Source organism: Hemitrygon akajei, chromosome 13, assembly GCF_048418815.1.
Source record: "Hemitrygon akajei chromosome 13, sHemAka1.3, whole genome shotgun sequence".
In the NCBI taxonomy this organism is placed as follows: Eukaryota; Metazoa; Chordata; class Chondrichthyes; order Myliobatiformes; family Dasyatidae; genus Hemitrygon; species Hemitrygon akajei.
Window position 1 is genome coordinate 891,344 of NC_133136.1, and position 26,711 is coordinate 918,054.

At 43.0% G+C, this 26,711-nt stretch overlaps 1 protein-coding gene across 2 annotated transcripts in view; it reads left to right on the forward strand.

Annotated features, from left to right (window-relative positions):
- The window catches only part of srp72 (signal recognition particle 72), a 236,200-nt gene that overhangs the window by 200,197 nt on the left and 9,292 nt on the right, over nucleotides 1-26,711 (forward strand). For both annotated transcript variants that reach the window (XM_073064014.1, XM_073064015.1), the window contains 3 exons: nucleotides 2,811-2,948; nucleotides 17,228-17,265; nucleotides 23,701-23,860. In XM_073064014.1, the coding sequence (XP_072920115.1) occupies nucleotides 2,811-2,948; nucleotides 17,228-17,265; nucleotides 23,701-23,860 (336 nt within the window). The remainder of the gene's footprint in view (nucleotides 1-2,810; nucleotides 2,949-17,227; nucleotides 17,266-23,700; nucleotides 23,861-26,711) is intronic.

Below are 26,711 nucleotides of genomic sequence, written 5' to 3' on the forward strand. Positions count from 1 at the left end.
CCTCAGCAGCGCACGCACCTCCGCGGTCATCCATGGCTTTTGGTTGGAGCATGTAGTGATGGTCTTGGATACAGTGACATCATCAATGCACTTGATGATGTAGCTAGTCACTGATGCCATGTACTCCTCTAAGTTGGTGGAGTTGCCATCAGTTGCAGCCTTCCTAAACATGTGCCAGTCAGTGTGCTCAAAGCAGTCTTGAAGAGCAGAGATGGCTCCTGCTGGCCAGGTTTTCACCTGCTTCAAAACTGGTCTGGAGCACCTGACGAGCAGTCTGTATGCTGGGATTAGCATAACAGAGATGTGGTCTGAGTAACTGAGTTGAACTGCGTGTGCATGTAATGAGAGCTGTATAACTCATCTCCTTCTACCTTAGGCCACGAACTTATCAATCACCCATGATGTGGACAATTTCTGGAAATCTAAGATCCGTATGCTCCATGACCACTGGACTAAGTGTGTAAATGTAGGAGAGGACTATGTTGAAAAATAAATGTGCTAGGTTTTCTAAAATTGACTCCTTCTACCTTGGGCCATGAACTTATCAGTCACCCCTTGTAAGCGACTCCTGGATAGGTACATGGAGCTTAGGAAAATAGAGTGCTATGGGTAACGCTAGGTAATTTCTAAAGTATGTACATGTTCGGCATTGCATTGTGGGCTGAAGGGGCTGTATTTTGCTGTAGGTTTTCTATATTTCTATATCTGAGGTGAAAGAGGCGCTGTGTGCCTTTTTCACCACACAGCCGGTATGTACAGACCACGTGAGATCCTTGGTGAAGTTTATGCTGAGGAACTTAAAGCTGTTCACCCTCTCAACCCCAGGTCCATTGATGTCAATAGGGGTTAGCCCGTCTCCATTCCTCCTGTAGTCCACAACCAGTTCCTTTGTTTTTGCGAGGTTGAGGGAGAGGTTGTTTCTTGACATCACTGTGTCAAGGTGATGAATTCCTCTGTAGGCTGCCTCATTATTATTTGAGATTAGTGTAGTGTCGTCAACAAATTTAATTAGATTGGAGCTGTAGGCGGCAACACAGTAATGGGTACACAGAGAGTAAAGGAAGGGGCTTAGTACATAGCCCTGAGGGGCACCTGTGTTGACGGTCAAAGGGGCAGAGCTGAGGGAGCCCACTCTTACCACCTGCTGTTGAACTGACAGGAAGTCCAGGATCCAAATCTGAGGTGTCTGAGCTTCTTGTCAAGCCTGGAGGGAACTATGGTATTGAATGATGAACTGTACTCCAAGAACAGCATTCTCACATAAGCATTCCTCTTTTCCAGATGTGTAAAGATGGTGTGCTATTGCGTCGTCTGTCAAGCGTTTGGGTCGGCAGGCGAATTGTAGGAGGTCCAGTGGGAGTGGCAGCATGCTGCAGATGTAGTCCTTGACCAGACTTTCAAAGCATTTGCTGTATATTTAGATGGGGAGAGAATGGGCAGACCATTATTTAGATGGGGAGAGAATTCAAAATGCAGAGATGCAAAGGGACTTGGGAGTCCTCATGCAGGATACCCTAAAGGTTAACCTTCAGGCTGAGTCAGTGGTGAAGAGGTGAATGCAATGTTGGCATTCATTTCTAGAGATATAGAATATAAGAGCAGGGATGTGATGTTGAGGCTCTATAAGTCATTTGTGAGACCACACTTGGAGTATTGTGTGCAGTTTTGGGCTCCTTATTTTAGAAAGGATATACTGACATTGGAGAGGGTTCAGAGAAGATTCACAAGAATGATTCCAGGAATGAAAGGGTTACCGTATGAGGAACGTCTGGCAGCTCTTGGGCTGTATTCCCTGGAGTTCAGGAGAATGAGGGGGGGATCTCATAGCAACATTCCAAATGTTAAAAGGCCTGAACAGATTAGATATGGCTGTTATTTCCCATGGTAGGGGATTCTAGGACAAGAGGGCACAACTAAAGGATTGAAGGATGGCCACTTAGAACAGAGATGTGGAGAAATTACTTTAGTCAGAGGATGGTAAATCTGTGGAATTTGTTGCCTCTAGCGGCTGTGGAGACCAAGTCATTGGGTGCATTTAAGACAGATTTAGATAGGTTCTTGATTAGCCAGGGCATCAAAGGATATGGGGAGAAGGCAGAGGAGTGGAGATGACTGGAAGAATTGGATCAGCCCATGATTGAATGGCGGAGCAGACTTGATGGGCCGATTGGCCTACTTCTGCTTCTGTATCTTATAGTCTTATTGAGGTGAGTGTAACAGGACGTCAGTCGTTCAGACATGTTACCTTGGTCTTTTTAGGTACAGGGACAATGGTGGATGTTTTGAAGCAGGGATGGCACTCTACAATGGGAGAAGGAGAGATTAAAGATGTTTGTAAACACACCCGCCAGGTGTGCCACACGCATCCTGAGTACTCGCCCTGGGATGCCATCCAGTCCCACAGCCTTGCGACTCCATGGAATTCATTGCCACAGATAGTTATGGAGGCCAAGTCATTGGATATATTTAAAGTGGAGGTTGATAGGTTCTTGATTAGAAAGGATGTTAAAGGTTACATGGAGAAGGCTGGAGAATGGGGCTGAGAGGGATAATAAATCAGCCATGATGGAATGGCGGAGCATACTCAATATCCTGCTCCTTTGTCTTATGGTTTTATGTTCTGGTCTTCAGCACATCACATCCATGCTGACCTTTTTGCCCATTTACACAAGTAACTTTTTCCTGCACAAGGTCCATACCCTTCTTGCCAATATATGTACCTGTCAGTGCACTGATAAATTGAGAAATATGAAAGTTTAAAAAGGTCCATTTAACGATTACACTTACATTTCCTGAATGTTTCTGTCCAGACTTAGCAAGCACTTGCCTTCACTGGAAGCTATGTCTTTCAAAGTGGATGTCGATGCCTTAGAGAATTCACATGGTGCCACGTACATAAGGAAGAAGGCTGGAAAAGTGGCTGGTGAAAGCCAATTGAAAGAACGTGGGTATGTGGAAAAATTGTTAAAATTGATTTTTCTGAAACACAAAAGGAATGGTTTTAGAGAGTGAATGACAAAGCAGAGACAACTGCATGACACCAGTCTGAAGAGGAAGGAGGCATGATAGGACTTGGTTCTGTCAAGTGAGCTGATCCATGCCAAACAAAAAGTAGTTTAGGAACAGAGTCTATAGTACTTGGTGTGATTTAGTGGAAAAACAAAAGGAGTAATCTAAAATTATAAAATTTAATAAGGACCAACTTCATTGAATGGCAAGGAATCTAGCTAAAGGGAAGTCGAACCGACTATGAACAAAATGTAATGGAACGATGGGTTACTTCTGACCAAACTGTAATGGAATGATGGGTTACAACTGACCAAACTGTAATGGAACGATGAATTATGTCTGGCCAAACTATAATGGAACAATGGGTTACATCTGAGTGAACTAATGGAATGATGAGTTACATCTGACCAACTGTAATGGAAAGGAAATTGAAAAAGAAGTTGGAAAGGGAATTAAAGAGGGAAAATTCCAATTGCATACTGCATCAAAAACAGAAGAGATTCTCCAGACGCTGGAAATCCAAAGCAGCATACATGGAAAGTTGACTTTTCGGGCCAAGACCTTTCATCAGGACTAGAAACAAAGGAGGTTTGTGAACCTGGTTTTCTGCATTAATTACTCATAACGTGGTCTGATCTTCTTCTAAGTTACAATAATGGATAAGCACAATCTGTATAAACTAATAACACGCAAACAATTGTACTACTTCTCATCAATCTACAAATGTTTGTATGTTCAAATAAAATGTGAACTTCTGAGGTAATGCCTTCTACAAAAGCTGTTTGGAGTCAGGTGTTCCAATCAATGAGATGAGATTGGAGGTGTGGTTTGTAGAGATACCCTGCGCTATAAAAAACACACAAAATCAGGTTACTGACAGAGCCTGCTCTTCTCAAGAAAGATCTGTCTAAGGGCACCATGCGTCGATCAAAGCAACTTTCAGAGGACCTTAGAAGAAGACTTGTAGAAATGCATGAAGCTGGAAAAGGGTACAAAAATATTTCTAAAGACCAGCGTGTTCATCAGCCCACAGTAAGAGAAATTGTCTACAAATGGAAGAAATTCAGTACTGTTGCTACTCTCCCTAGGAGAGAGAGGCCTGCAAAGATCACACCAAGAACACAACGTGCAATACTGAAGGAGGTGAAAAAGAATCCAAGGGTAATAGTAAAAGACCTGCAGAAATCTCTAGAACTTGCTAAAGTCATTGTTCATGTGTCCACTATAAGAAAAAGGCTGAACAAGAATGGTGTTTCTGGAAGGACACCATGGAGAAAACCCCTGTTCTCCAAAAACAAAACAGTACTGCATGTCTCAAGTTTGCAAAAAAAGTACCTGGACAATGTTCTGTAATGGACTGCAATGTTCACCTGGACTGATGAGACAAAAGTAGAGCTTTCTGGTAGAAATGTGCACTGCTATGTTTAGAGGGAAAAAGGCATTGCAGATTAATATGAAAACCTCATCCCAAATGAAGCATGGTGGAAGGAGCATCATAGTTTGAGGCTGCTTTGCTGTCCCAGGGCCTGGACAGCTTGCAATTGTTGAGGGAACAATGAATTCAAAATTGTATCAAGACATTTTAGAGGAAAATGTCAGGGTGACAACTGAAGCTTAATAGAAGTTGGATGATGCAAGAAGAAAATGATCTGAAACACAAGACTAAATTAACTTCAGAATGGTTTCAAAAAGAAGAAAAATAATGTTTCAGAGTGGCCAAGTCCTATTCTAGACCTTAACCCTATTGAGGTGCAGTGGCATGACCTAAAGAGGACTAAGTATCCCAGAAATATTGATGAACTGAAACAGTTTTGTATAGAGGAATGGTCTAAAATTCCTCCTTATCATTATCCAAGTCTGATCTGCAGCTACAGGAAATGTTTGGTGGAGGTTATTGCTGCAAAAGGAAATTCTACCAGTTATGAAATACAAGGATGCACATACTTTTCCCAGCCTGGACTGTGAATGTAAAGAATGTGTTCAATGGCAACACATGCGGGCTTCCCACAGCACACGATTGAATGTGCTGGTAGTTAACACAAATGATACATTTGACTGTGTTTTGATTCACATGTGATAAATCTGAATTTGAATTTTTCCTGAATCGAGTAGGTTCGATGATATTCTCCAAAATAAATACAGGCGAGAGGTATTCATTTAAAACAACACCCATCTTCGAACCACACTGCTACCTCAGAAAATTTACCCTCTCCTAAATTAACCTTCTGCTCTTGATAATCTAGACCTGTTGGATTATCAAGATGTGTGAAATGAGCTACTTTTTAATCAGGGCAGTAACTGAGATTTTGAATGCAGTTTCCCAGCAGTTTTTCTGATTTCAGGAGTGAGTGATCAGCAAGAGGATTCATTAGAAAGGATCAACAAGAAAAAATCAAGTGCAAGTGTAACAGCCTTCTGTTTGGAATGAGCCAGTGTTGAGAGTGGCTTTGGCTCATCAGGCTTAGGCAAGCAACACGCACAAACGCTGGAGGAACTCAGCAGGCCAGTCAGTATCCGTCAGAAAAGTGTTTAGTCGCCGTTTCAGACTGAGACCATTAACTCCTGATGAAGGGCCTTGGCCTGAAACATTGTCTATACTTGGATTGCCAGCATCTGCGGATTTTTTCTTATTTGTATTTTAGGCTTAATCGAGATTTGGTTTGGGTGAGGTAGGTTCTCTTGTAAGTTTCTTGCTCTCTCTAACCGTATTTGTTCATTCCAAATCTGTTAAGACAGAGTAAATTAGTCTGGCTCCAGGTAGTGTTTTGTACTGTGGGAAATCTAGGAGACCTGCAGCCTCCCAGATAAACACATCTGTACCAAGTGCACCAAGTTGCAGCTCCTCAGAGAAAGCATTAAAAAACTGAAGCTCCAGCTTGATGACCTTCGACTCATATAGAAGAATGAGGAGATGATAGACAGAAGTTACAGGGAGGTAGTCACTACAAGGTTGCAGGAGATAGGTAACTGGGTGACTATCAGGAGAAAGAAGGGAAATGCACAGCCAGTGCAGAGTACACTTGTCACCATTTCCGCAATAATAAGTATACAACTTTAGATACTATTGAGTGGGACAACCTACAGGGGTGTGGGGGGGGGGGGGGGGGGGGGAGTGACGGTAACCGAGTCAAGTGCTGTGACTCAGAAGAACAGAGAGGTGAAGAGGACTGCAGTGTTGATAGGAGATTCCTTAGTCAGAGGACCAGAGACGAGGTTCTGTGGACATGATACAGACACCTGGATGGTATATTGTCTCCCTGGTCCCAGGATCAGGGATGTCTTTGATTGGGTCCATGGCATTTTCAAGGGTGAGGGTGAGCAACAATGTCATAGGTAGACAAGGTGAGGAGGTCCTGAAGAGAGATTTTAGAGAGCCAGGTAGAAAGATTAAATCAAATCAAATCATTAGAAAGAGCTGACATAGGGTTGGATGGTGTCGAATTATTGTGGATAGAGCTAAGGAACTGCGAGGGTAAAGAGACCCTGATGGGAGTTATATACAGACCCCCAGTAGCAACGATGTTGTCTACAAATTACAGTGGGAGATAGAAAATGCAAGCCAAAAGGTCAATGTTACAATAGTCATGGAGGATTTCAATACGCAGGTAGCTTGGGAATATCAGGTTGGTGCAGGGATTCCAAGAGTGGCAACTTCTAAAATGCATACGAGATGGCTTTTTAGAGCAGCTCGTGGTTGAGCCCACTTGGGGATCAGATATTCGGAATTGGGTGTTATGCAATAATCTGGAATTGATTAAAGAGCTTAAGGCAAAAGAATCCTTGGGGGCAAATAATCATAATATGATCAAATTCACCATGAATTTTGAGAAGGAAAGGCTAAAGTCAGAATTATCAGTATTACACTGGTAAAGGGAATTAGAGGCATGAGAGGGGAGTTGGCCAGAATTGCTTGAAAAAGAACACTGGCAGGGATGACGACTGAGCTGCAATGGCTGGAATTTCTGGAAGCAATTTTGAAGCCACAGTGTGTGTGTGTATATATATATATATATATATACGTATCCCTAAGAGTAAGATGTATTCTAAAGGAACGATGACACAACGAGGCTAACAACAGAAGTCAAAGCCAACATAAAAGCCAAGGAGTGGCATATAATAGAGCAAAAATTAGTGCTTTATTAGAGGATTAACAGAGGATTGGGAAGCTTTCAAATTCCAACAGAAAGCAACTAAAAAAAATCATTAAGGAGTTAAAAATAGAATACAAAAGCAAGCTAGCCAATAATATTAAAGAGGATACCTAACGTTTCTTCAGATACATAAAGGTGAAAGAGAGGAGAGAGTGGATACTGGACCACCGGAAAACAATGCTGAAGAAGTAGTAATGGGGGGCAAGGAAATAGCGAATGAACTGAGTCAGTATTTTGCATCAGTCTTCACTGTGGAAAACACTAGCACTATGGTGGAAGTTCCAGGTGTCGGGTCATGAAGTGTGTGAAGTTACCATTACTAAGTAATACTAAAGGCTGGGTGAGTGGGCAGATACTTAACAGATGATGTTTAATGTGAATAAGTGTGAGGTTATCCACTTTGGGAGTAAGAACAGGAAGGCAGATTATTATCTGAACGGTGTAGAGTTAGGTAAGGGAGAAATACAAAAAGATCTAGGAGTCCTTGTTCATCAGTCACTGAATGTGAATGAGCAAGTGCAGCAGGCAGTGAAGAAGGCTAATGGAATGTTGGCCTTTATTACAAAGGGAATTGAGTACAAGAGCAAGGAAATCCTCTTGCATTTGTACAGAGCCCTGGTGAGACCACACCTGGAGTATTGTGTACAGTTTTGGTCTCCAGGGTTAAGGAAGGACATCCTGGCTGTAGAGGAAGTGCAGAGTAGATTCACGAGGTTAATTCCTGGGATGTCTGGACTGTCTTACGCAGAGAGGTTAGAGAGACTGGGCTTGTACACGCTGGAATTAAGGAGATTGAGAGGGGATCTGATTGAAACATATAAGATTATTAAGGGATTGGACAAGATAGAGGCAGGAAATATGTTCCAGATGTTGGGAGAGTCCAGTACCAGAGGGCATGGTTTGAGAATAAGGGGTAGGTCATTTAGGACAGAGTTAAGGAAAAACTTCTTCTCCCAGAGAGTTGTGGGGGTCTGGAATGCACTGCCTCGGAAGGTAGTGGAGGCCAATTCTCTGGAAGCTTTCAAGAAGGAGCTAGATAGGTATCTTGTTGGATAGGGGAATCAAGGGATATGGGGACAAGGCAGTAACCGGGTATTGATAGTAGATGATCAGCCATGATCTCAAAATGGCGGTGCAGGCTCGAAGGGCCGAATGGTCTACTTCTGCACCTGTTGTCTATTGTCTGTTGTCTAAGGAGCAGGTTCTTGGGGAAACTGAAAGGTCTGAAGATAGAAAAGTCTTCTGGACCAGGGTTCTGAAAGATGTGGCTGAAGAGATTGTGGAGGAATTAGTAATTATATTTCAAGGATCACTAGATTCTGGATTGGTTCCGAAAGACTAGAAAATTGCAAATGTCACTCCGTTCTTCAAGAAGGGAGAGACAGAAGAAAGAAAGTTATAGACTAGTTAGTCTGACCTCAGTGGCCAGGTGTATGTTGAAGTTGATTGTTAAAGATGTGGTTTAAAAAGGGATGTTTTCTGGTTGGCTGTGTTATGCCGTTGGCCCCCTCCTTTGTGAAAATCGCAAGAACTCTAGTTAAGGGGGGTCAACTGACCCAAGAGAGAGAGACGTGCGGAAGACCACGTTCTCCCAAGAAGCAGAATAAAGGTGACTTTGACTATTGTCTCATGGAGACCACGTGAAAAGCCCTCGGGCAAAGTGGGCTGGTTGAGAGAGAGATCGCATTACCTGCAACTTGATTGACACCTGCGATCCCGTGAAGAAGTATAAAGGCGGGTCTGAGGGGAGGACCCTCAGACGCACCCAGGAGACACGAGATCGATTCCCGTGGGAGCGGGACGCCATTTTGAAGGAAGCCACGTGAGTTAGATTCCGAATTTGAATCTGTGGCTAAAACCAACGAAAGACTGCTTTTAAATAACAACGGGGAAGTCTGCTCCCCTGATTCCAAGGATTTGCTCTGCCAAGACGACGGGCAAGTGTGCATCTTTTCTAAATCATCTCTTTCTCTCTACAACGTAAAAACCCCAGCGGGTTCCCAGAAAGGAAAAAGCCTGCAAACTTCTGAGTGACTCTTTATACTTCTGTTGGACTCAGTATTACCCCCTAGACAACTGTAGAGCTTATTTCTGATTGATTATGGTTACACCGGTGTTTTAGATTGAGTTTTGACGACGTGTATGATCTGAATGTTTTGTATTAACCATACGTTTGTGCCCTTGTTGAATAAAACGTTTGAAAATAGTAGCATCCGACTCAGCTGATCCATCTATCTTTGCTGGTAAGTTACCTGGTTACGGGGTTTTCGTAACAAGTGGGGTGCTCGTCCCGGATCTGAAACCAAACGGGAGGGTCAGTGAATCTGGCTGTAAGTCCAAACTTAAATCTGGTTACGCAGGTAGCCAGACGGGAAACCAGCAAAGATGGATGTGGAGGAATTTAGGAGAAACCCGACGGTAGAGGCGCTAAGGAAGGCTACAAAATCAGACTTGGTAAATTTGGCGCAGGCATTAGACCTCACAGCGGTGAAGCCAGCAATGAAAAAGCAGGAAGTGCGAAGGGTCATACAACAGCATTACGTTGGGAAGAAGGTGTTTGCAGCTGAGGATTTGGAAAATATTCCCGAAAGGAGATTAGCGAGTGGGACAGATCAGGTAGAGTTGGAGAAAGCAAGGCTGGACCATGAGCTTAAAGTAAAGCAGCTAGACGTAGGAGAGAGCTGAGAGGGAAAAAGATGCCGAGAGAGCCGCGAAGGAAAGGGCTGTGGAAAGAGAGCATGTGTTCAAACTAAAGGAATTAGAGATAGGACGGGATCGTGAGCTCCAGCTAAAGCAGCTAGAAATAGAAGCAGAAGAGAAAGAGAAACAAAGGAGCCATGAATTGGAGCTGAACAGGCGAAAGCAAGAGCGAAGAGATCAAGGGGAAGAGAGAGAGGAGGGGTTTGATGTTAGCCGGGCATTGAGGTTGGTCCCCCCCGTTCGAGGAGACGGATGTTGATAGTTATTTCTTGATTTTTGAGAAGGTGGCAAGGAATCAAAAGTGGCCCAGAGGGCAGTGGGTGGCGTTGTTACAAAGTGTGTTACGAGGGAAGGCACAGCGGGTATATGCCGCGCTGCCCCCAGAAAGGGACGGAAATTATGCTCAAGTAAAGGAGGCCATTCTCCGAGGTTACGAGTTGGTACCTGAGGCGTATAGACAAAGGTTCCGAAATTTAAGAAGAGGGTGGAATCAAACATATACCGAGCTAGCCCATGAGAAGGGTGTGCTCTTGGACCGTTGGAGCACAGCTGAAAAGGTGGCCGAGAACTATGAGCGTCTCAGGGAGTTAGTTTTGATTGAGGAATTTAAAGGTTGCGTTCCGGAAGAGATCCGAATGTATTTAAATGAGAGGACGAATCAGTCCCTCTCAGAGATGGCTAGGGTTGCAGATGAATATGCCCTAACCCACAAGACAAAGTTTTCCTCGCCAAAGAGTTACCCGAGAGACCGTCGGAATGGTAGGGAAAGTCCGCCGGCTGAGGCGGAGATCCCGCCGGGAGCTAGCAGAAAAAGTGAGGATAACAGACAGGAAACCTGGAGATCTCCTGGTTTAACCTGTTTTAATTGTGGGAGGGTGGGTCATATCGCATCAAATTGCTTTGCTCCGAGAAAGGAGCCAGAGAGGGAGAGAGCAGCAACCCCTATCGGGCGTGCAGTGGTAATCAGGAAATGGACAAGAGAGCCCCAGGTAGATGGAGTACCGGAGGGGCGGGAGACATTTAGTTCCGAAGGAACCGTGTCTTTGAGGGAAGGGGACCCCCCCCCCCCCATCCCCGTACAAATTTGGAGAGACACGGGGGCGGAACTATCGTTAATTAGCCGTAATGTGTTAAAATTCGGCCCTCGCACGGGCGAGGTAGCCCTGAGAGGTATCGGGAACCAGACCGCGGTCGTGCCTTTGCATAGGGTCTTTCTCAATTGCGAGTTGGTGTCGGGACCTGTGGAGCTAGGAGTCCTGCCAGAGTTACCGGGGGAGGGCGTGGACCTCCTGTTGGGTAATGACCTCGCGGGTGGGAAGATCGGAACCGCCCTGATAGTTGAGGCCCCGCCCATGGAGTCCCCGAGCTATCGCGCATGCGCGGACACTCGCAGCCTGTCGAGAGCGGCGGCTGGGACAGCGCGCAGTTTGAAATTGGCCCAGACGTTTTTACCGACCCTACACCACGAGGGTTCAGAGGGTGGTAAAACAGAAGGTAGTAAAGTAAAAGGGGGTAAGGGCGAGGAGATAGCCCCCCCCCCTTAGTGAAGAGAAAGGTCCTAGAGGTAGGAAATAAAGATGAGAAACAGATAAAGCTGTTAAGACGTCCAGAGTTGGACGTGGTTGATCTGTCTGGTTTGGCAGAATTGTTTGGAGAAGTTGAGAGTTCTAAAGATGTTCTCGATGGTCCCGAGAGTGAAATGGGGGCAGTCTTAGAGGAGAAGGGTATCCTTGCTGTGGAGAAGTCAGCTGACATGGCCGAGGAGGTTGTTTCAGCTCGCAGGGTTGCGCCTTCCCCAACAGGGGGCTGCCTGGAGAGTAACTGGAAGGAGGGGGGGACGTTAGAATTTGAAAAAGGTACGGGTATTGAAAGCCTGGAAGAGGCCAATGTCCCGTTTGAGTGTGTCCAAGATGGGGATGCACGTGGTGCTGAACCTAGTCACGGAACTCAAGGGAAAGGGGATTGTGTAGTTCCCAAATTGAATGAAGAAAATTTAAAGGCTGGACTGATATCAAAAGCAACAACCAGGCTACAGAGACAATGGCTTGGTACCACAAAGCCTGTGAATCAATTACAGGTTGAGTTGGAAGGTAAAGGGGCCCCACACGCTATTGTTATTCCAGAGTGTGGTGTGAAAAGGCAGAATTTGAAATGCTGTCTGAACAAAGCGGGATCGCTTGCGGATCTTAAATTGGAAACTAATAGTATGACGGGTCCTGAAGAGAAAAACGACAAATTGCCTAAAATTAAGGAATTGGGTGGTCTAAGTTTGGAACACGCTGATAAAATAACTCCTATGAAAGGAGCGGGCGAAAGCCTATTTCGCCAGGGTGCCCAAGATCGCCACGAGGGAATTAACCGGAAAAGAGGCGAGGGTTAATGGGGACGCGATTTTTAAAATAGCAGAAGCCGGTTTTAAGGGATTTTGACAAAGTATGTGAATAATAAAGACAACACCCATGGAAGCTTGACTGTTAAGTTTGAAAGTAACATAAAAATTTGTCTTTTGCATGAACCTTTGTAGATGTATGTAAGCTAAGATCACACCTCCTTAGTTATGTTGCTGAAGAAAGCAAATAAATAAGGTGGTTATTGAGCTGAAGTTTGATGCTACCAGGCGTTAGTATGGCACATGAGGTTAAGGTATTAAAGAAAAGGGGCACTGTACTTGTTACCTGTTTAGATACTGACTTGAATGTATAACAGTAGTACTCTGTGAAGAGAAAAGCTTGTGTAGTATGTAGATTCAAAAAAAAAAATCCTGTGTCAACCTGTTTTTAACCGCTGGTTAAAAACCCATTATGGGGGGAGGTGTTATGCCGTTGGCCCCCTCCTTTGTGAAAATCGCAAGAACTCTAGTTAAGGGGGGTCAACTGACCCAAGAGAGAGAGACGTGCGGAAGACCACGTTCTCCCAAGAAGCAGAATAAAGGTGACTTTGACTATTGTCTCATGGAGACCACGTGAAAAGCCCTCGGGCAAAGTGGGCTGGTTGAGAGAGAGATCGCATTACCTGCAACTTGATTGACACCTGCGATCCCGTGAAGAAGTATAAAGGCGGGTCTGAGGGGAGGACCCTCAGACGCACCCAGGAGACACGAGATCGATTCCCGTGGGAGCGGGACGCCATTTTGAAGGAAGCCACGTGCGTTAGATTCCGAATTTGAATCTGTGGCTAAAACCAACGAAAGACTGCTTTTAAATAACAACGGGGAAGTCTGCTCCCCTGATTCCAAGGATTTGCTCTGCCAAGACGACGGGCAAGTGTGCATCTTTTCTAAATCATCTCTTTCTCTCTACAAAGTAAAAACCCCAGCGGGTTCCCAGAAAGGAAAAAGCCTGCAAACTTCTGAGTGACTCTTCATACTTCCGTTGGACTCAGTATTACCCCCTAGACAACTGTAGAGCTTATTTCTGATTGATTATGGTTACACCGGTGTTTTAGATTGAGTTTTGACGACGTGTATGATCTGAATGTTTTGTATTAACCATACGTTTGTGCCCTTGTTGAATAAAACGTTTGAAAATAGTAGCATCTGACTCAGCTGATCCATCTATCTTTGCTGGTAAGTTACCTGGTTACGGGGTTTTCGTAACAGCTGCTAGTGACTAATGGTGGCCCTCAGGGTTCAGTATCGGACTGCTACATTTCATATTGTTTGTCAATGATTTAGTAGTGGAATTCATGACTTTGTGGCAAAGTTTGCAGATGATACGAAGATAGATGGAGGGGTAGGTAGCACTGAGGAGGCAATGCGATTGCAGCAGGACTTTGACAAATTGGTAGATGGGGCAAAAAAGTGGCAGGTGGAAAACAGTGAAAAAAAATGTATGACAATGCATTTTGGTAAAAGGAACAATGGTGCAGACTATTATGTAAACAGGGTGAAGGTTCAAGCATCAGAAGTGCAGAGGGACTTGGGAGTCCTCATGCAAGACTCCCAGAAGGTTAATTTTCAGGTTGAGTTTGTGGTAATAAAGGCAAATGCAATGTTGGCATTTATTTCAAGGGAAATAGAATATAAAAGCAAGGGGATAATGCTGAGCCTTTAAGACACTAATCAGATTGGCTGTCAGTGATTAGTGGTGTCCCACAGGAGTCTGTGTTGGGACTAATTCTTTTTACGTTATATGTCAATGACGTGGAATTTCGTAATTGATGACTTTGTTGCAAAGTTTGCAGATGAGACGAAGATAGTTGGAGTGACTGATAGTTTTGGGGAAGTAGAGAGGCTACAGAAGGGCTTAGACAGATTAAGAGAATGTGCATAGAAGTGGCAGTTGAACTGCAGTGTCGGGAAGTGTGTGGTCATACCCTTTGGGTAGAAGAAATAAAAGGTTGATTATTTTCTAAATGGAGAGAAAATACAAAAAACAGACGCAAAGAGACTTGGCAGTGCTTGTGCAGGATTCTCTTAAGGTAAGGACATGTTCAGCACAGCTTTGTGGGCGTAAGGGCCTGTATTGTGCTGTAGGTTTTCTATGTTTCTATGTTAGTTTGCAGGTTGAGTCTGTGGTGAGGAAGGCAAATGCAATGTTAGCATTCTTTTCTAGAGAACTAGAATGTAAAAGCAAGGCTGTTATGTTGAGACTTTATAAAGCATTGGTGAAGCCTCACTTGGAGTATTGTGATCAGTATCTTAGAAAGAAAACCGTAGTGTACAAAGGCTTTTGTAAATCTAGTCAAGAAGAAAAGAAGAGCTTACGAAAGGTTCAAAAAACTAGGTAATGATCTAGAAGATTATAAGGCAAGCAGGAAAGAGTTTGAGAATAAAATTAGGAGAGCCAGAAGGGGCCATGGGAATTCCTTAGCGGGCAGGATGAAGGAAAACCCTTAGGCATTCTACAGGTATGTGAAGAGCAAGAGGATAAGACAGTGGAAAAATGTGTATGGAGCCAGAGGAGATATCAGAGGTACTTAATGAATACTTTACTTCAGTATTCACTACAGAAAAGGATCTTGACAATTGTAGGGATAACTTACAGTGGACTGAAAAGCTTGAGCATTTAGATATTAAAGAAGAGGATGTGCTGGAACTTTTGAAAAGCATCAAGTTGGATAAGTCACCAGGACCGGATGAGTTGTACCCCAGGCTACTGTGGGAGGCGAGGGAAGAGATTGCTGAGCCTCTGATGATGATCTTTACATCATCAATAGGGACGGGAGAGGTTCCGGAGGATTAGAGGGTTGCAGATGTTGTTCCCTTATTCAGGAAAGGGAGTAGAGATAGCCCAAGAAATTAAAGGCCAGTGAACATTACTTAAGTGGTTGGTAAGTTGATGGAGAAGGTCCTGAAAGGCAAGATTTAGGAACATTTGGAGAGACATAATATTAAAGAATAGTCAGCATGGCTTTGTCAAAGACAGGTTGTGCCTTAAGAGCCTGATTGAATTTTTTGAGGATGTTACTAAACACATTGATGATGGTAGAGCAGTATATGTAGTGTATATGGATTTCAGCAAGGCATTTGATAAGGTACGCCCATGCAAGGCTTATTGAAGAAGTAAGGAGTCATGGGATCCAAGGGGAGCTTGCATTGTGGATCCAGAACTGGCTTGTCCACAGAAGGCAAAGGGTGGTTGTAGACGGGTCATATTCTGCATGGAGGTTGGTGACCAGTGGTGTGCCACAGGGATCTGTTCTGGGACCCCTACTTTTCTTGATTCTTATAAATGACCTGGATGAGGAAGTGAAGGGATGGATTAGTAAATTTGCTGATGACACAAAGGTTGGGGGTGTTGTGGATAGTGTGGAGGGCTGTCAGAGGTTATAGTGGGATATTGATAGGATGCAAAACTGGCCTGAGAAGTGGCAGGTGGAGTTCAACCCAGATAAATGTGAAGTGGTTCATTTTGGTTGGTCAAATATGATGGCAGAATATAGTATTAATAGTAAGACTCTTGGCAGTATGGAGGATCAGAGGGATCTTGGGGTCCGAGTCCATAGGATATTCAAAGCAGCTACGCCAGTTGACTCTGTGGTTAAGAAGGCATATGGTGCCATTGGCCTTCATCAATCATGGGATTGAGTTTAGGAGCCGTGAGGTTATGTTGCAGCTATATAGGACCCTGGTCAGACCCCACTTGGAGTATTGTGCTCAGTTCTGGTCGCCTCACTAAAGGAAGGATGTGGAATCCACAGAAGGGGTGCAGAGGAGATTTACAAGGATGTTGCCTGGATTGGGAAGCATGTCTTATGAGAATAGGTTGAGTGAACTCGGCCTTTTCTCCTTGGGGCAGCGGTGGATGAGAGGTGACCTGATAGAGGTGTATAAGATGATGAGAGGCATTGATCATGTTGGTAGTCAGAGGCTTTTTCCCAGGGCTGAAATGGCTAGCATGAGAGGGCATAGATTTAAGGTGCTTGGAAGTAGATACAGAGAGTGTACCTACTTCCATAAGTAAATTTTTCACACAGAGAGTGGTGGGTGAGTTAAATGTGTGGTAAAGGCGGATACAATAGGGTCTTTTAAGGAGACTCTTAGATAAGAGCTTAGAAAAGTAGAGGGCTATGCTGTTGGGAAATTCTTGGCAGTTTCTAGAATGGGTTTACATGGTCGGCACAACATTGTGGGCCAAAGGGCCTGTAATATGCTGCAGATTTTCTATGTTCTAACATATCCCTCAGAGTAGATATCACATGGCTACCCTTTAATGCATATTGGCTTTCAACTTAGTAGGCATTTAGATGACACTGACTGTACTTGATATCAAATTTTGTCACGGTTAAATGTCACTTGAACTTACTGGGCAATAACATTTAATTGTATTCCAGCACTCCCTCTGTCTTCAAATACCCATAATATGATGTTAGTGAATGGTAAATTTAGAGTCAAGGAAAAGTACAGTACAAAATCAGGGTATTCAGCCCATATAGTCTGTGCTGAATTATTTAATCGCCCACTGCCAAAACTCTCCATAGACCTACCAACCATGTACGTATCCAAATTTCACTTGAACAGTGAAACTGAGCTTGCATTCACCTCTTGTTCCACATTCTCATGACCGTCATGTTCCCCTTAAACTTTTTACCTTTTACCCTGCAACCCATTACCTCCAGTTGCAGTTCCACCCAGTGGAATCTCAGTGGGAAAAGGCTTCTTGCGTTTACCCTGTAAACCCCTCATCATTTCAAGGCTGATATTTACTGAGCGTTTGTATGAAATGGTCTGTGATCAGTGATGAGTGGTTGGTCGTATTTACATTTCCATGACTTGGATTGATTTAATAGCTGCGAGGGAAATGGAGCAAATTTATTCCGCAACATGTCTGAAAACTTAATGGCTGCAATTTTTATAGCATTCAGGTTATTTTTTTCTGCTTTGATAGAATTTTTCCTTCTGACATTTTCTTTTGTTTGTTTTACAGACAGGGTGATATAAAGAAAAAGAAGAAGAAAAAGAGAGGTTTTTTTCTTTACATTTCTTATTTCTGTTTACCAGCATCAATTTCAATTGGCATATGTTTAATTTGTGATAGATTCTGCTGTTCATTTATTATATTACTTTGCTTGACACCCTAAATTAGTTTAAATTGAACCTTGAACATTACTGTGAATGGCTTCGGGGCAATGTTTTGGACCATAAGACATAGGAGCAGAAATAGACCATTGAGCCTGCTCCACCAATCAATCATGGTTGATCCTTTTTTTCCCCTCTACAGCCTCACTGCACAGCCTTCTCCCCATAACCTTTGATGCCATGTCCAATCAACAAATGATCAAGCTCTGCCTTAAATACACCTAATGACCAGTTCTCCACAGCTGCCTGTGGTAATAAATTCCACAAATTTACCACTCTCTGGCTAAACAAATTTTTCTGCATCTCTGTTTTAGGTGGACACCATTATATCCTGAGATTGTGTCCTTTTATCCTAGACTCCCCCACCTTTAGAAACATCCTTTCCACATCTGCTCTGTCTAGGCATTTCAACATTTGAAAAGTTTCAATGAGATCCCTCCTCATCCTTCAAAGTTCCAGCGAGTACAGACCCAGAGCCATCAAATGTTGTTCATACGATAACCCTTTCATTCCCGGAATCATCCTTCTGAACCTACTCTCCAGTGCCAGCTTATCTTTTCTTAGATGAGGAGCCCAAAACTGTTGACAATACTCAAGGTGAGGCCTCATTATAAAGCCTCAGCATCACACCCTTGCTCTTATTCTAGACTTCTTGAAATGAATGTTAACATTGCATTTGCGTTCCTCACCACCGACTCTGCCTGTGTTAATCTTTAGGGTATTCTGCACAAGGACTCCAAAGTCTACACAGTTATTTCTACTACCAAAGTGCATGACCATGTATTTTCTAACATTGTAATTAATCTGTCACTTTCTTGCCCATTCTCCTAATCTGTCTAAGTCCTTCTGCACCCTACCTGTTTCCTCAACACTTCCAGCCCCTCCACCAATCTTCGTATCATCTGCAAACTTCACAATAAAGCCATCTATTCCATTGTGTAAATCATTAATACTGACCTGTGGAACACCACTAGTCACTGGCAACCAAACAGAAAAGGATCCTTTTATCCTCACTTGCAGCCTCCTACCAAGCAGCCAGTGCTCTAACCATGTTGGTAACTTTCCTGTAATACCATGGGTTCTCAACTTGGTAAGCAGCCTTATGTGTGGCACCGTGTGCAAGGCCTTCTGACAGTCCAAATATACGAAATCCACTGCATCCCCTTTATTTATCCTATGTGTAATCTCCTCAAAGGATTCCAAATGGTTCGACAGGCAAGATTTTCCCTTAAGGAAACCATGCTGACTTTGACCTATCTTGTCCTATGTCACTGAATACTTTATAATCGCATCCTCAACAATTGACTCTAACATCTTCCCAACCACTGAGGTCAGGCTAACTGGTCCATAATTTCCTTTCTGCTGCCTTCCTCCTTTCTTAAAGAGTGGACTGACATTTGCAATTTTCCAGTCTTCGGGCACCATGCCAGAGTCCAATGATTTTGGAAAGATCACTACTAATGCCTTCCCAATCTCTACTGCTACCTCTTTCAGATCCTTGGGTGCTGTTTAGCTGAGTGACTTATGTACCCTTGAGTCTTTCAGCTTTTTGAGCACCTTCTCCCTTGTAATAGTCACTGCACTCACACCCTTCAACATCTGGCACACTGCTAGTGTCTTCCACCATGAAGAATGATGCAAAATACTCATATAGTTCATCTGCCATCTCCTTGGCCCCTGTTATTAGTTCTCCTGTCTCATTTTCTAGCGGTCCTATATCCACTGTCCTTTCTCTTTTATTTTTTACCTACTTGAAAAAGTTTTTACTATCCACTTTGATATTGTTTGTGAGCTTGCTTTCATATTTCATTTCTTTCCTCGTGATTCCTTTCATTGCTCTCTGTAGAGTTTTAAAAGCTTTCCAATCCTCTGTTTTCCCACTAATTTTTGCTTTGTTGTATGTCTTTTGCTTTTACGTTAGCTTTGACTTCCCTTATTCTACTATTTTGCCATTTCAATATTTGATTTTGGAATTCATCTATCATGCACCTGTCTCATTTTTCCTAGAAATTTATACCATTGTTGCTCTGCTATTATCCCTGCCAGCATCTCCTTCCAATTTACTCTGGCCAACTCCTCTCTCATACCACTGTAATTTCCCTTACTCCACTGAAATACTGCTACAACTGACTTTCTCCCTATCAAATTTCAAGTTGAACACAATCATATTGTGATCACTGCCTCCTAAGGGTTCTTTTACCTTAAGCTCCCTAATCATCTCCGGTTCATTACATAACACCCAATCCAATACAGCTGATCCCCTAGTAGGCTCAACAACAAACTGCTCCAAAAAGCCATCTCGAAGGCATTCAACAAACTCACTCTCTTGGGATCCATTTCCAACCAGATTTTCCGAATGGACTTGAACGTTGAAATCTCTCATGATTATCATAAAATTGCCCCTTTAAGACATCTTTTCTAATTCCTGTTGTAATCTATAGTCCACATCCCAGCTACTTTTGAGAGGCCTGTATATACTATCAGGGACCGTTTATTCTTGTAGATTCTTAACTCAACCCAGATGGATTCAATGTCTTCCAATCCTATCATCTCTAGTTAACCTGCCTGCAAGGATAATGGACCCTCTCAGGTTCATAGAAGCATAGAAACATAGAAAACCTACAGCACAATATAGGCCCTTTGGCTCACAAAGTTGTGCCGAACATGTCCCTACCGTAGAAATTACTAGAGTTATCCATAGCCCTCTATTTTTCTAAGCTCCATGTACCAGTCCAAAAATCTCATAAAAGACCCAATCGTTTCCACTTCCACCACCGTTGCTGGCAGCCCACTCCACGCACTCACCACTCTCTGCGTAAAAAACTTAACCCTGACATCTCCTCTGTACCTACTCCCAAGCACCTTAAAACTATGCCCTCTTTTGGCAGACATTTCAGCCCTGGGAAAAAACCTCTGACTATCCACACGATCAATGCCTGTCATCATCTTATACACCTCTATCAGGTCACCTCTCATTCTCTGTCACTCCAAGGAGAAAAGGCCGAGTTCACTCAACCTGTTTTCATAAGGCATGCTCCCCAATCCGGGCAACATCCTTGTAAATCTCTGCACCTTTTCTATGGTTTCCACATCCTTCCTGTAGTGAAGTGACCAGAACTGAGCACAGTACTCCAAGTGGGGTCTGACCAGGGTCCTATATAGCTGCAACATTACTTCTCGGCTCCTAAATTCAATTCCATGATTGATGAAGGCCAATACACCATATGCCTTCTTAACCACAGAGTCAACCTGCGCAGCTGCTTTGAGCGCCTATGGACTCAGACCCCAAGACCCCTCTGATCCTCTACACTGCCAAGAGTCTTACTATTAATACTATATTCTGCCATCATATTTGACCAACCAAAATGAACCACTTCACACTTACCTGGGTTGAACTCCAAATGACTCTTCTTAGCACAGTTTTGCATCCTATCAATGTCGCGATGCAACCTCTGACAGCCCTCTACTCTATCCACAACACACCCAACCTTTGTGTCATCAGCAAACGTACTAATCCATCTCTCCACTTCCTCATCCAGGTCATTTATAAAAATCATGAAGAGCAAGGGTCCCAGAACAGATCCCTGAGGTACACCACTGGTCACCAACCTCCATGCAGAGTATGACTGTCTACAACCACCTTTTGCCTTCTGTGGGCAAGCCAGTTCTGGATCCACAATGCAAGGTCCCCTTGGAACCCATGCCTCTTTACTTTCTGAATAAGCCTTGCATGGGTGTACCTTATCAAATGCCTTGCTGAAATCCATATACACTACATCTACTGTTTTTCCTTCTTCAATGTGTTTAGTCACACCCTCAAAAAATTCCATCAGGCTCGTAAGACATGACCTGCCCTTGACAAAGTCATGCTGACTATATTATACCTCTCCAAATGTTCATAAATCCTGCCTCTCAGGATCTTCTCCATCAACTTACCAACCACTGAAGTAAGACTCACTAGTCTATAATTACCTGGGCTATCTCCCTTTCTTGAATAAAGGAACAACATCCGCAACCCTCCAATCCTCCAGAGCTTCTCCTGTCCCAATTGATGATGCAAAGATCATCACCAGAGGCTCAGCAATCTCCTCCCTCACCTCCCACAGTAGCCTGGGATACATCTCATCCGTTCCCGGCGACCTATTCAACTTGATGCTTTCCAAAATCTCCAGCACATTCTCTTTCTTAATATCTACATGTTCAAGCTTTTCAGTCTGCTACAAGTCATCACTACAATCACCAAGATGCTTTTCCATAGTGAATACTGAAGTAAAGTATTCATTAAGTACCTCTACTATTTCCTCTGGTTGCATACACACTTTTCCAATGTCACACTTGATAGGTCCTATTCTTTCACGTCTTATCCTCTTGCTCTTCACATACTTGTAGAATGCCTTGGGGTTTTCCTTAATCCTGCTTGCCAGGCCTTCTCATGGCCCCTTCTGGCTCTCCTAATTTCATTCTTAAGCTCCTTCCTGTTAGCCTTATAATCTTCTAGATCTCTAACATTACCTAGCTCTCCGAACCTTTTGTAAGCTTTTCTTTTCTTCTTGACTAGATTTACTACAGCCTTTGTACAGCACGGTTCCTGTACCCTACCATCCTTTCCCTGTCTCATTGCAATGTACCTATGCAGAACTCCACACAAATATCCCCTGAACATTTGCCACATTTCTTCCGTACCTTTCCCTGAGAACATCTGTTCCCAATTTAAGCTTCCAAATTCCTGCCTAATAGCCTCATAATTCCCCTGACTCCAATTAAACGCTTTTCTAACTTGTCTGTTCCTATCTCTCTCCAATGCTATTGTAAAGGAGATAAAATTATGATACATTTACTCTTCATTCTGGTTACAGTACAGAGCCTTTGGCAGATATTGTACATGTACTCTTCATTCTGCTTACTGAATACTCCAGGATAAAGAGTAAGACCGTTTAGAAAGGGATATATATTTAACTTCAGGCAACATACAGACAAATTGAGAACGGTTGTGAATACAGATCTGATTGGTCCATTCTGTACAAAGTCCAGAAAGAGATGATACCAAGATTGGGAGCATAGTGGGAAATGAGGAAAGCTATCTAAGCTTGCAGCAGGATCTGGACCTGTTGGAAAATTGGGCTGAAAAAATGCTGGTGGATTTAAGTGTGAGATTTTGTAATTTGGGAGGACAAACCAGGTTAAGACTTGCACGGTGAGTGGTAGGGGTCTGAGAAGTATGGTAGAACAGAGAGATCTGGGAATACAGATTCATAATTTCTTGAAAGTGGCATCACAGGTAGATAGGGTTGTAAAAGGAGCTATTGACACATTGGTCTTACTGTAAATAAATGTGTTGAATACAGGAGTTTAGATGCACAGGAATTTGCCAGGACTTGAGGACCTGAGTTATAGTGGAAGGTTGAATAGATTAGAACTTTATTCCCTAGAAGATAGGAGAATGAGGGGTGATTTGATAGATGTATATAAATTTGAGGAGGATAGATAGGGTAAATGCAAGCAGAGTTTTTCTGCTGAGGTTGGATGAGACTAGAACTAGGGGTCATTGATTAAGGATGAAAGGTGAAAAGTTTAAGAAGAACATGGGGGGAATTTCGCTGAAAGAGTGGTGGGAGTGTAGAACAAGCTGCCAGTGGAAGTGATGGATGCAGGTTTGAGAAATTGGATAGATACATGGATGGAAGGGCTGTGGTCCTGGTACAAGTCAATGGGACTAACCAGAATAACAGTTTGGTATGGACCAGATGAGCGGAAAGACCTTTTCTATGCTGTAGTGTTCTAATTACTCTAAAGTTGAAGAGCAATTAGTTTTGTGGAGGTGTTGGCTTCAGTAGTTGGTTTGCCACAGTGTATGAAAAACTCGTCAATCAGGAATTACCAGGTTGGACACATGATAATTTCTATACTTCCCATAGAGTATAGAAAAGTGAACAGTAATGTCTGTATGATGTATACACATTCACCCTATGGTTCAGTAGGTGCTATGATTTTCCCTAACATGCCAAAGCTATGCTGTGTAGAGAATTGGAATAGAGCTGATGAGCAGAAAAGAGAGGTTACAATAAAATGAAATGGGGGTAGAACTTGTATCTATGAGATTGTTCTGAGAGCCAAGTGGAATGACCTTCACAGAGTTTTGAAGCATAAAGTTGTTTCTACTTCAAAGATGTAAAAAAAACTTTGGAATGAGAATGCCTTTTCGTAATGAAGCCAAATTTTAGGGAAAAATCAGCAAATTCAGACATTCTTGATCTAATTTAGTTAAGCGAATGAACTTAAGTTAGTCCAAAGTGTGTAATTGTCTAACTTTTTAACATGCAGGTAAACTACCCAAGAATTTTGATCCAAAAGTACCCGCAGATCCAGAACGATGGCTTCCCATGCGGGAACGCTCGTATTATCGTGGGAGAAAGAAGGGCAAGAAGAAAGAGCCCATTGGAAAAGGAACTCAAGGTGCAACATCATCTGGAGCTAGTGAGCTGTGAGTATTTGCTGTGTGTGATGGTCTTTCAAGGTCCCTGTGCTGAATAATACAAGTGGATATTTGGCAAAGTATGGAATCTGATTCAGTCACTTGTCAGGTAGAATGGCATCCTCCTGTACTCCAAGATCACAAGCATTACTGAAATCAAATATAGTTCTTATGTTGGTACCAGATCATAACTGAAAGATTCATCGGTTTCAAAGTTCTCTAAGTAATTTATGTCTCCTACATCTGATAGTCTAAGCTTCGATGATTCTTAATGCAGACAACATTTAACCTCTTTTAATAACATTACATAGATTGAAGGGGTGGTTAGGTTTTTTACTTCCATCGCGTATTCTAGGGAAGAAGGGTTCCGTTTTTATCAAGTGGGAAATTGGAGTTGAGATTATAATCAGATTAGCAATGTTTTTATTGAATGGTTAAGCAGGCTTCAGTGCTCCAAATTTTTATTTTTGTGGAGTTGAAAAGCAAAAATACTGCAGATGCTGGAAATCTGAAATAGATGAAAATTCTGGAAATATTCAGCTGGAGCAGCATCCCATCAAAGAGAACTAATGCTGCCAATCAACCTCAGAATAGAGGGACATCCAGTTAGAACAGAAATGAGAAGGAATTTCTTTAGCCTCTAATGAAATTAGATTTCATTAGGTTAGATTAGATTATCTAACATAATTAGAAATTAGATTAGGTGGTGAATCTGTGGATTTTGTTGCCATCGACATCCCTGTAGAAGCCAAGTCATTGGGTATATTTAAAGTGGAGGTTGATAGGTTCTTGATTATTCAGGGCGTAAAAAGGTTACAGGGAGAAGGCAGGAGATTAGGATTGATAGGGGTTATAAATTAGCCATGATGGAATGATGGAGCAGATTTGATGGGCCAAATGGACTAACTCTGCTCTTCTGTCTCATGGCCTTACAATCATACCCATGAGATGTGATATGAAGTTTCTGACCCTTCTGCAGATTCAAATATGTTCTTCAAATGTTGTGAAAGAGGACCATTATTCATGACTGTAACCCAGCAGGACAGCTGTCTGTGCCTCTTCTCTCTGTTGCTTCTCTTTTCTGTTTGTTGGCACTGCGGGGGAAGGCACTGCTACTTAAGCTTGCACCTGTCCATTTGATAAAGACAGACTTGGGAACACAGACATGTTTATCTTTGAGAATTTTGTGTTTATTGAGGCTGTAACTGCTGTCAGTGTCAATTGGTAATTTAGTTTTGCGGAAAGTTTCACCTGCTGATTGAGTAATGAGGGATTGCACCTAAACCCAAGGGAGTCCAATATCATTACAGGCAGGTTTGCTAGAGTTGTTTGGGAGGGTTAAACTAATTTGGCAGTGCGATGGAAACTTGACTGATAGTGCTTAGGATCAGGTGGTTGGTTTACAAACAAGTGCAATCTGTATTGAGACTCTTAGCAAGCCTCTCGCTGATGACAGGACAAAATTGCATTCAACAGGGTAAGTTGCAATGTAAAAGGCAGACAAAATTTGTAAAGGCTGAATTCAGAACTGAAGGTGTTATATTTGAATGTGTGCAATATATGGACTAAGGTAGATAAACGTAGCACAGTTACAGATTGGCATGTATGATGTTGTAGGCATCACTGAATCATGGCTGAAAGAAGAAAGAAAGAAGAGGCCACAGTTTAAGAATAAGGAGTAGGCCATTTAGAACAGAGTTGAGGAAAAACTTTTTCAGCCAGAGAGTTGTGGATCTGTGGAATGCTCTGCCTCAAAAGGCAGTGGAGGCCAATTCTCTGCATGCTTTCAAGAAAGAGTTAGATAGAGCTCTTAAAGATAGCGGAGTTAAGGGATATAGGAAGAAGGCAGGAACAGGGTACTGATTGTGGATGATCAGCCATGATCACATTGAATAGCGGTGCTGGGTCGAAGGGCCGAATGGCCTACTACTGCACCTATTGTCTATTATAGCTAAGAGCTGAACAACCTTGGATATCGACTGTATCGAAATATGCTACAAATTTGCTGACGATACAATCATTGTTGGTAGAAGCTCAGGTGGTGACAAGAGGACATACAGGAGTGAGATATGCCAACTAGTGGAATGGTGCCGCAGCAGCTACCTGGCACTCAACGTCAGTAAGACGAAAGAGCTGCTTGTGGACTTCAGGAGGGGTAAGATGAAGGAACACATACCAATCCTCATAGAGGGATCAGAAGTGAAGAGAGTGAGCAGCTTCAGGTTACTGGGTGTCAAGATCTCTGAGGATCTAACCTGGTCCCAACATAATTGATGTACTCAAAAAGAAGGCAAGACACCAGCAAATATGAGGAAATCTGCAGGTGCTGGAAATTCAAACAACACACACAAACTATACCTTATTAGGAGTTTGAAGTGATTTGGCATGTCAACAAGTACACTCAATAACTTCTATAGTTGTACAGTGGAGAGCATTCTGACAGGCTGCATCACTGTCTGGTATGGAGGGGCTACTGCACAGGACCGAAAGAAGCTGCAGAGGGTTGTAAATCTAGTCAGCTCCATCTTGGGAACTAGCCTACAAAGTACCCAGGACATCTTTATTTAGGGAGCAGTGTCTCAGAAAGACAGCATCCATTATTAAAGACCTACAGCACCCAGGACATGCCCTTTTCTCACTGTTACCATCAGGTAAGAGGTACAGAAGCCTGAAGGCACACACTCAGCAACTCAGGAACAACTTCTTCCCCTCTGTCATCTGATTCCTAAATGGACTTTGAAGCTTTGGACACTGCCTCACTTTTTTCTAAATATACAGTATTTCTGTCTTTGCACATTTTAAAATCTATCCAATATATGTAATTGATTTACTTGTTTATTTATTATTATGTTTTTATTTT